We start from the raw sequence: 10082 nt of genomic DNA, 5'->3' as shown, positions 1-10082 counted from the left end.
GGTACGGGTGAGCGGGTCAAGATGATGGAGAAGGATTTTATGCCCTGTCTCCGAGAATCCACGCTGCTGCTGATAGCAATAATGCTTCGACATTTATGTCATCTTAGCAGTGTGGTATCTGCCAGATGACTGCTGCTGCTGCGGCGGGTCTGGGATGGTGTGTCTGTGTTGACACAGCAGTCCACACGTCCTTATTCGCCGCTGGATGTGTTCCTTGGCGTTCGTAGTATCTTCAATGATGGCTCAGCAGTTCAACGCTCAATCTTCGGCCAGCTATTAAGCCAAGCCATGAGCCCAACGCCGATCAACACGATACTGACCATACTTGCGACTGGGGCTTTATGAACCATAATTTCGTCTCGCCTCGAGTCCTGTGCCATAAGTTGCTGAAGGGCTTCACTGAATTCTTGTGCGAGCTCTTCTGCTCTCTGAACTTCGCTCGCGGGTGTGGTGCCAGCAACATGGCCGTTCGCTTCCCCGCTTTCGGTCTTCTCTTTGCTGCTTGACTGTGTCTTCCGTAGTCGTTTCATCATAACACCGCCCTTGCTCTTCTGTTGATCCCGGAGCTTGTCAACCATTTCGGCGAGTGTATCGCGATCTCTCGTGCTCTCGGCTTCTGCAGCCTCAGCGCGTTGGCGGTATCTTTCCATTTGCTGGCGAACTTCCGACATTTCAATAACCATAGAGTCAAGTCGCTTTTGCAGAGCATCGGTGTGGTCAATTGGTTCAATCGGAGAGGAGCTCATAGATGCCTTCGCGGACTCAGTGTCAACTAGGGTTTCGTCGTCTTGCGCGTCGTCCGCAATCCTGACCGGTATCTCAGACGTCGCCACAGAGCCATGCTGTGATAGGAGTTCCTTCCTTTGTTCGGCTTCAAGACGAAGAGCTTTTTCTTCAGCCGCTTCCCTGGCACGCTTCTCTTGTTCAATGATCTGTTCCAATTCCTTCAACTTAATGTTCTGCGCTTCCAGATCCTTTTTTGCGGCGGCCAATGCCTCGGCTAAAGCAGCGCTTTGTGGATCAACCAACGAACTGATGGGTGAGAAATTTTCGAAACGCCCAGACCGGCTTGGTGAGCTGTTTGAGCTTTTCGGTTTCTCTGTGTCAGTCCTCCGGAAGGAAGGAATATAGCTCGCCGCATCAGGCTTCTCCGGGAGCGGTTGCTGTGGTGGTGGTGCAGGTGGATCTGAAAAGCGTGCCTTGATGTCCCCTTTGACGGGGGAGGGCTTCATGAGGGGATTATGCGAAGCTTGGGGAGACTTGATTGCTTCTTTTTTCGGCTCGGTGGTCAGCATGGTTTCGATAGAGTGGGATGCTCGCTGTAGATCTTGTGTTTGTTGCTTTGCAAGCTTGAGTTCGGCCTGATAAGGGGTTAGGAGACTCATATCTTGGCGTCGTACACCTTGACTTACGTTTAATTTTTTGACGACTTGTTCCATGGAGATAGGCTGTAGCCAGAAAGTGTTTTGGCGCTGTTGACCCATAGCGCCCATGTTGTTGTTCGCCATACTGTTGGCTGCAGAACCAAGCCTTGCGCTGCCAATGGTTCCTTGACTGCCTTGTCGCGAGCGCATTGGACCCATGTTCTGCCCGAAACCTGCTCCCATAAGCCCATTGGCATTGGGAGAATCCAGATCTCCGAAATTGAGATCCAGCATGTTCTGACCGTTTGTGTTATAAAAGCCAGCATGTTCAACACGGGCAGCCACTTTATGGTGAACAATCGTTTTCTGGTCTTCACTAACAATATCAATACCCAGCTCCAACATGTCCTGTTCTCGAAGTTCTTGTGGCTCTGAGTCTCTGTTTTCTGGAGACAGTCTTTGTCCATTGACAAATGTACCGTTGGAAGATTTCACGTCTCTTATCCAGACCTTGCCGGTTCTTTCAGCCCATATTTCAGCATGCTGTCTTGACAGCACTTTCGAGTCAAAATATCCATTCAAAGGAGTGGGTTGTGTCTTTTGATTCGTTTGGCGACCAATTTTTAAAACCTCGGGGAAAAACGGTACTGTGATTGTTTTCCGTTCAAAAGTACCGTTCATGGGAATGAGATATAGTACCGCGGTATTTTCAGGTTGTAGAGAAGTTCTCGGCTGCCCATTTGTCTGAACTTGTGACTGCCCATTGGTTTGTGAGGGTAGCATGTGTGGAGATGGAGAATGAAGCGCATTCATCGCGGAGGCTGCAGACGGACCGGATGAAGCAGAAGCAATCGGCTGTGGACGCGCTGTTGACAGTCCTGCCACTGGCTTTGCTTCTGACGCGGGCCAAAGGCCTCGGGTAGGTTTCTTCTTTGCTGTCCAGTTCTGACCTTCGGTAGCCGGGGATTGTGATATGCCATTAGTCGTTAGGGAGGTTGAGGTGATGGTTCCATTGGATGCAGTGGATGATATAGAGGATGATGAAGGCGTGCGCTGAACGCCTCGACGAGTTCCACCCGGGGGCATAAACATCCTCGACACGTCGTCAGGGTTTACTCCATTCGAGTTGTTAGAGGCGCTCCATCCTGTTCGGGAAATGGGCTGGAAATTTGGCGGAGGAGCAACTGCAGTCATCTGCAAGACTGGCAACTACGACGGCTCTTAAAGGTATATTCGGGACTGTACAGGTGCCTCGAGCCCTCGTTTAGCACCGTCGCTTGGTGTGTATCGTCGACACGACGCCCCTTAAATCAAGCAATAACAACGTCGACAAGCGAAAGCGATGCCGTCGTTCTACCATAGACCAAAGCGAGTACAGGATATTAATATGCGACTAAGTTTTTTTTTGTATCGGAGGAAGTAGGTCGCCGTGGACGAGACGGTCGTGTGCTGTCCCGTGTCAGCCAGGTGCGACGTCAGTGCCTTGTAGCGCGACGAGGATGTAGACAACGCAGCCTAGGTGAAGGCAGGACACACAGTGTCAGCTATAGAATCGAAGCAAATACCGACGGATGTAGGGGAGAGTGAGGATGTCGATGCGGATAGAGGAGGGATTATGGCGAGAAAGTTAGGAATGAGATATGTTGGCCTGGTCGGTCTGAGGAGTCGGGCTCGCTAACGCTGAGCGGCTAAAGTGAAGCGCCAGTCACCTGTCAAGACGTTACAGAGACGCCTGAGCGGATGGACGCGAGTTTTCACAACGACCTGGCCTTGTTGTGGGAATTCAAGTGAAGTCGAGTTGCTATAGATTTTTTGGTATGACTGCGCATGTTGTGAATGCACCACTCTCACAAACTTTGTTGTTCGAAACTCGTGCTTGCAGGTATATATCACGTGCAGTCTGTCCAGCTCAGGCATAGCGTCGTCTGATGTAGCCTATGCTGGAAGCTTTAAGCGCGATGTCAAAGCTTCAGCCCGCATTTACTCTGCGTCGCCGCATCTTGGATCCATAAACTTTGTTGTCCCTTTTGTTCCAGACTGACATTGAGTCTCATCAACTATCAACCGCCGCCATGCCTCCAATGCCATCGAACGCAGGCGGGCAAGCAGGGCCGTCAACATTCGATAAACGTAGGAATCGATGAGCTCGCTAGCTATTCACTTGCTGAGCTAACTTCGCGCAGTGAAGATGGGAGGCATGATGGGGGGTTGTACGTACTCAATTGCGAGCGCATATCCTCTGTAATTCCTGACATGGATTATAGCTGTCGGATTGATCATTGGCTTTATCTTTGGTGCAACCAACATAATTCGATTTGGACCTGGTCCGAACGGAATGCTAAGAACATTGGGACAATACATGGTTGGATCTGGAGCCACGTTTGGGTACTGAATCCCTCCGCTCACATGGACCGGGCTGACTCTTCGAAAAGCTTCTTCATGTCAATAGGATCCGTTATTCGAACAGACTCGTCCTTGCAAGCTAATCGAGCTTTCGCAAGAGCTTACCAACGACCACTTATAATGCCCCAACAGCACGTACGGTGGCAGCGTGCACAAGAAACGGCGTGATGACATGAAGATTGAAGAGATCTTAACGACTCGTTGTATAACTATGGAGGCTTGCAGGGTATGCATACGTGCATTGTAAATATGTGTTTTTGAAGCATGGCGCTGGGAATCTGGACAGATTCACGGTCATCCTGGTAGTGGTGAGTGTATTTAAGATGCTGATATGCTTCAAAACTCGTTCAGATCAGGCATGAAGTGATAACGATGCACGACATTCCTACCCGCTCATGTGTGGCGTCACACTTTCCAATCTAGAGCGTAGACTTCCAGAATAACCACCATAGGGCACGCCGATGTGTAGTTTTCGTGCGTTGAGCTTTGACTGCAATCAGGATATGGAATTGCGAGCAGCCTCGTGGCAAACAGATCTCGTAAACCGATTTGTTTCTGTCATACCATAGAACGGCCGAGTCCAAATGAACACTTAATAACCCGACACAACAAGTCTCATTCACTTTCCCATAGCGCTAAGGCCCGGGCACCAGATTGGATTTTACGAATTCAATCACGTGTAGTAGTTGGTCGAGAGTACGCGTCGTAAAAGCCTTTTACAACCACAAATCTCTGTATTCTGTTTTCTTCCACCGGCGCCTCCTTCCGATTCACTATATTTCGATGGTGCTCGATCGCGGCTCCATGGCCCCGCCTCCCCTACCAGGCAAGCTCAGCACATACTTTCGTGATTCTGATGACCTGGCGGTACAGTTTGAAAGCTTCGCTCAGCGCTACGGCCCTGAGGCAAAGGCTAGACTGCTTCAGCGATTGAGTTCGGCGTCAGGGGTGTGCTCTACGAATAAGAGACAGTCTCGCAGCATAGATCCAAGATACACCACATCAGCAGTAAGCCTTCAATCAAGATCCATTGTCCCGATGTTTGAGGACACCAAAGCCTCAGACGCGTCGAGCTCGCGCCACTTTACCCCGGTACCGGACTCCTGGGAGGCCAGCGATCTAGAAATTGTGTCTCCAGGAACCCTTATTGGAGAAAATACCCCAATACTTGAAAGGCATGAGGGCTTCCACCCGAAACAGAATTATTCAACCGCGAGAGAATCTCGTGGCTTCAGGGCGCGGGCAGAATCAAACACAGGGCGAGCCAGTCACACTTTCCCGACATATGAAGCGCACAGTAGGTTGTTTTTCAAGTATATCCTAGTAATTGATCGAACAAACATAGGCCATAGTCACGCCCAGCTCACACAGCTGCCCTCGAGCTATAATACATCCACAGATCATGAAGACGATCCCTTTAGACCAGTCAACTCAAATGCCTCACAGCATGATCAATACATAAATACCGACGAACGTGATAATACCGGTGGGATCAACGCTGCTCGAACAAGTGGCCATAAATCTCTTAATCGATTTATTGAGCGTCTCTCGGTAGAGCCCATTGGGTCTCTTGAATTGACCATTACTGACAGCGAGACCGATGATATCCTGTCAAGTGTTTCTGATCAAACCACCATATTGGAAGATACTCGTATAAATACATCGTCTACACCACTCAGTAACGCGGCACAGAATAGCTTTGGCCAGCGGGAATCAATCCAGACGGAAAAAGCTGAAGGACTGCAAACGCAAATAGCTCGTACGAAAATAGGTTCTGGAGCAACTCGTAACACCACCACAATCGCAGACCTCATAGGCAGTCCAGGTTTCATGAACTGGCGTGCCGGACAAGGTAAACTTCGCACGTGTATGATGAAACTCCACAGCTAACGCTCAACAAGGTCTTGACCCCTTAACTAGCTCCATATTCAAGCCGTATGGTGTCTCAATTAGATATAAACCATCTACTGGAGCCAGTGTTAGGCGCGACTCATCTCCCTGTGACCCTCCTCCCCCGAAGAAGCCTTCTGGGCAAGCCCTGAGTGCGAGCCTCGAGGATATCGGAGCATCCATGTTGGGCGATCAACAAGAAGAAGTGAGCCAGTCTCCAGTTTTGCATCATACCAAGCCTCAGACCTTTCGTCGAATCCTCAGCCACGTTGCTATCGAATCTAGGCCTTCTGGAAGTCCAATGGCAGAAACTTTGGCGTTCACGGGCACCGTCACAGCGGGAGACCCCGAAAACATCTTTGCACCGACTCCAGCATGTAACACCTCCCAAAAGCACCAAGCTGCATGTCAGCGCTGCCATAATCGTCACGTGCGATGCCAGCGCCCGTCTGTATTATCCGGACTGTCAGGGTCAGCCACGACAATGTCCTGCCTCCGCTGCACTCAAGCAAACGCTCTCTGCGTTCCACGGGCTCAGGCTCCCCGCCCCATCGCCAGGATCTCAAAGTTCACCAAGTCTCCTTCAGCTATCCGCGATGCAAATCGCAAACGCAAAGAAGCACTCCGTAATGTGGGAATTGTGGCTGAGACACCACCGCGCAAGGGTCGGACTGCGGTAGAAGTAGAGATTCCGAGAGAAAATTGGATCTTAGAGAGTGATGTTCCTGATGCTTGAACAGGGCGCTGCTCTTGCTCCGTGCCGCTTGAGAGTACTACGTTCACTTTGTCTTGATGGGCAACAGAGAACAGATACGATGATTTGCAGATCTGGAAGATTGATCTGCCCTTGTTCAAGGGATAGATATGGTGTGGGGTACGATGTTTTGCGGTGGCTTGCGAACGTGTGAATGATTGCAAACATATTTTGCATGTCTGATAATGTGGCGAAGTGGACGTTCGAGAACCAACATCGTTGTATGAATAGACTCATAACGTTGCACTAACATAGAAGGTCAAGCTCTGCTTCAAATGAAATGTTGCTAATACATCGTTTACGTCGTCGAGGGTATCTGCATTAAATCATACACACGATTCTTCGTCTTCGTCCCAGTCCGCTCGACATTCAAGTAAATCTCGCTGGCCATACAGATCACCGATAACTGTGATCATCATGTCGAGAGTGACGCGTGTGTTAAGGTTCGGAAATGGCTCCTCGTCTTCGGCAGGCGCGGACTTTTTAGAGGTAGATGACATGCCTTTGAGCTCACTGTCGGTGTCCTGTTTTCCCAGGCTCTCGCTCTCCATTTGCAACGACTGTGTGGCCTCCTCGGATGCACTCAGAGCTTGTAGTAATTCTTGTTTTGCTTCGGCTAGCTCGTCGATTTCTCCTTCTTCGTCAGACGACTCTAGGTCCATAGCTTGCTCTTCGTCTTCATCAACAGCATCTTTCGGCACCATTTCAGTTCCACATGAATCCTCTTTGATGGCATCACCAGAAACGGTAGTTCTCTCTGACACCTGGTCCACTTCAGCACTGTTACTGAAGTTTGCATCGTCCCATGCGATATTCTCGTCCAAAAGCTGGTATCTCCGTGCCAATTGATGACACCGCTCATCATACACAGCCCGGAGTATCACAGCTCTTTTGCCAATGTTCTGTCTCCATCGGTGTACATTCCAGTTATCCATAACTCCAGCATCCGGTAGACGCGCCAGCAAGCTCCAGATCCACAAGCTCTGTCTCTTAGTGATGTTACCTCCTGGGACCAACGATCTCGCGACGATATTAAGCAGTCTAAAGATAGTCTCAATGTTCATAGAAGCTACCTGGGCAGGGACAGGATCATTTTCTTCTACAATGGCCTGACATTGTAGCGATTGGCCCTGGTCCGGTATCCATATCGGCTGAGATGCTTTGAGAGCAGAGATACGTGGTAGAGGAGGGGTCGTGCTGAGAAGCGCGCGGTGTTGTAGGAATCTGACTTTCAGGTCTTCGTAGTATGCCTCTTGTGGCGATATCGAAGTTTCCTCTTCCTCTGATTTGTCCTCGAGATAATCCTCGTCGGTTTCACCTTCGAGGCGATCTGGTTGCCATTGCTTTCGCTTGCCAGCAACGAACGCCCCATCCTCAAAGTACCCTTCATCGTTGATATCTATCGTGTACTCGTCACCTTGATCTTCAACCCGAGTTGCATTGGGAGCGCGTTTTACGCTGGGGAGTCGAGCAGCTTCAGACCTAGTGCACATGTTAGTTTAAAACGTAGTCCCACCAACATTGGAACTATATCGTGTCAAACAGAAATATCGATCATGACCGGGTGCAATAAAGCTTACCTCACAGCTCTCATGTACTTCCATACTGCATCGGTGTCTTCGTCGGAGGCGCTGCCTTCACCTTCAGGAATAGGCAGGCTGAACTTTTGGCCCGAACCCGCATCGACTTTTCCGCGGTTTACGTTCGTTGTCCTGTCTCGTAGGTCAAAAATAGTGCTCCTCGAGTGTGTCGTTTTTCGCTCCGGACCTTTCACGTGTACATCCTCCTCTTCAAGCTCCGGATGCCCAAGATGCGCTATGTCGGTGAGAGGTTCGCGCGTGTATAGGAAATCTGGGCGCGGACGCTTGTTGTAGGCTGAACCATCATTTGTAGTTGCGAGGTTCTTTCTTTTCCTCTCGACCGTAGCAGGTGAGACTGCTGCAATCTCAGCCATGACAAAGGTCGTATAGCATTTGAAAGTCCAGCGAGCTTCATGCTGTTCGAGGTGAACATTTAGGGCTGAGCTGGGCCGTGCACCGCGCTAGTGTTCGCATACATGGATGGACAGTAATTATCATCCGGATGGCCAATTTGTTCTTATCACAACTAGCTACATATCTGATCACTACGGGCTGCCAGCCCATATCATACATTAATCATTGAAGCAGCAACACATATCTTCTAGCTTGTTCTTCACCCAATATCCTACACCTTTGCCTGTAACCTTTACGACTCGTTTTATTGCTTTGCCCTTCCCAAACAAATTCTTGATGAGACCGGAATCGGCATCATCGTCATCACCGTCTTCAGCAGATATCTCTCTTTCCCTGGCCTTGACTTTGTTCTTGCCGTGCCGGGACTTCTCGTAGCTAGAGCTGCCCATGCTTGTGTCTGCATTGGCGACAGTTTGCTGTTCCTGGGGCTCTGTGTTTTGGTCGTCATGAGTCGTCCCCTTTGACCCTCGCCTCTTCTCTTCCGACAAGGCCGTCATAAGGTGTGGCATCTCGATTGAAGGTCGGGTGGAGCTCATTTCGATTTCTAACAGCAAATCGACATCTAGGTCTATATGACCCTTGTTATCGTAGCAAGCGGATGAGAGGACAGAGTTTCGAGGTCTGTTGTTTGGTATTATTGCTGTCGCAGATCCTGTTTTGATAGCTTGCGGTAGTTCTTCGACAGGTTTTCATATGCAGGGGATTTGCATTGGCTCGAAAAAAATCCGTTACCGTTCATGAACGCCTAGCGGACTGCTACGGGGCAGTCTTTATCTACCTCAGGAGATTGATGTCTGAACAGACCATAGCGTCCTACAGCCTCGTCTGTGGCACAGCATCCACTTTGTTCGTCGATCCAAGCATCCCAATCGCCCATCCGACATTCCTCTGGCGCGAAACCGCTGATTCTTTCCCTCTTCAGCCATCGTTGCATGGTTACGACGAATGCTCAACACAATAGCCAGGATCATGCAGCGGCTGTGAATCGTAAATATATTGAGGCAAGAGGCGCACGACCTCTGCTGAACAAGGCTGTCCAATCAGGAGCATTGCCTGGATGCACCGTTGTCAGCTCTTTCCAGTGAACGGAGCACCAACATGTCCATGTTTATCGATTGTCAGAGGTGGTCCCACCTCGATGCAGGGGATGGACGAAATGTTTCAGCCTTTCGATGGTCAGCAAAGGTTCTACTGACAAATCCTATAGTCTGACCTCGTGAATATCTCTAATATGACCTTCCACTGATCTTGAGTAGATCGAAGGGGTATTACAGAAACCCCAAGCATTTAGGTGTGGTGCGAAAGTGTACCCGGCTTAATGCCTCTACAGTCCAGATTCGCTTCCTACCTCATGCCAATATCCTAATTCTTGACAAAGGTGAAGACCTTCGAGTTCATGTAATATCGTATTAGAAGTTAGCAGAATCAGCTCGCTTCTAATCGCCGTTCCATGAGACTTTCATTGTATCAAAGCGAGCAAGTCTGAAAGGGTGAGTGCCTTAGAAGACTCCTGCTCCAGTGCTAACCATAATACGATGTAACATTGGCCGAGCAACGATACACAAATTGAGCCGTTCATATTGGCGTCTTGAATGATGGCTAAAGGATGAAGAAGTTGTTACCAAAGAACAAGTCTTGACTGTGTGCGCAAGGAATGCATGCACACCACGAGTTCTC

The 10082-nt window shown here is 49.6% G+C and overlaps 4 protein-coding genes across 4 annotated transcripts; 2 read left to right on the top strand and 2 right to left on the bottom strand.

The window, feature by feature from the left end:
• EJ05DRAFT_393741 (uncharacterized protein) lies at window positions 1-2754 on the bottom strand. Its single transcript, XM_033741351.1, has 2 exons — window positions 1413-2754; window positions 1-1361 (listed from the first exon to the last, which is right to left on the bottom strand). Exons 1-2 carry the CDS (start codon window positions 2556-2558, stop codon window positions 252-254), a joined length of 2256 nt encoding a protein of 751 aa, XP_033600000.1. The 5' UTR covers window positions 2559-2754; the 3' UTR covers window positions 1-251.
• Window positions 2755-3436: 682 nt separating this feature from the next.
• Window positions 3437-3756, top strand: EJ05DRAFT_501081 (uncharacterized protein; the record flags this gene model as incomplete). The annotated part of the gene is made up of 3 exons (XM_033747070.1): window positions 3437-3494; window positions 3548-3574; window positions 3629-3756. 3 exons carry the CDS (start codon window positions 3437-3439, stop codon window positions 3754-3756), a joined length of 213 nt encoding a protein of 70 aa, XP_033599999.1.
• Window positions 3757-4153: 397 nt separating this feature from the next.
• EJ05DRAFT_393728 (uncharacterized protein) lies at window positions 4154-5748 on the top strand. Its single transcript, XM_033741350.1, has 2 exons — window positions 4154-5064; window positions 5113-5748. The coding sequence occupies exons 1-2, from the start codon at window positions 4551-4553 to the stop codon at window positions 5655-5657; spliced, it is 1059 nt and encodes a 352-aa protein (XP_033599998.1). The 5' UTR covers window positions 4154-4550; the 3' UTR covers window positions 5658-5748.
• An 817-nt stretch (window positions 5749-6565) lies between these two features.
• On the bottom strand, window positions 6566-7968 carry EJ05DRAFT_393656 (uncharacterized protein). Its single transcript, XM_033741349.1, has one exon. It carries the CDS (start codon window positions 7902-7904, stop codon window positions 6738-6740), a length of 1167 nt encoding a protein of 388 aa, XP_033599997.1. The 5' UTR covers window positions 7905-7968; the 3' UTR covers window positions 6566-6737.
• Window positions 7969-10082: the final 2114 nt, after the last annotated feature.

Source organism: Pseudovirgaria hyperparasitica (assembly GCF_010093815.1).
Source record: "Pseudovirgaria hyperparasitica strain CBS 121739 unplaced genomic scaffold EJ05scaffold_9, whole genome shotgun sequence".
Taxonomy (NCBI): Eukaryota; Fungi; Ascomycota; class Dothideomycetes; order Acrospermales; family Acrospermaceae; genus Pseudovirgaria; species Pseudovirgaria hyperparasitica.
The sequence above is the reverse complement of the archived record's forward strand: the minus strand, read 5'-3'. Positions and strand labels throughout refer to the sequence as shown.

What these genes read in the sequence shown, in the direction of transcription:
- EJ05DRAFT_393741 (XM_033741351.1), bottom strand. Translation starts at nt 2,558, where the DNA reads ATGACTGCAGTTGCTCCTCCGCCAAATTTCCAGCCCATTTCCCGAACA. An exon ending in AAGTCGTCAAAAAATTAAAC is followed by an intron (nt 1,362 to 1,412) that starts GTAAGTCAAGGT and finishes ACCCCTTATCAG; the next exon opens with GCCGAACTCAAGCTTGCAAA.
- EJ05DRAFT_393728 (XM_033741350.1), top strand. Translation starts at nt 4,551, where the DNA reads ATGGTGCTCGATCGCGGCTCCATGGCCCCGCCTCCCCTACCAGGCAAG. An exon ending in CCCGACATATGAAGCGCACA is followed by an intron (nt 5,065 to 5,112) that starts GTAGGTTGTTTT and finishes GAACAAACATAG; the next exon opens with GCCATAGTCACGCCCAGCTC.
- EJ05DRAFT_393656 (XM_033741349.1), bottom strand. Translation starts at nt 7,904, where the DNA reads ATGTGCACTAGGTCTGAAGCTGCTCGACTCCCCAGCGTAAAACGCGCT.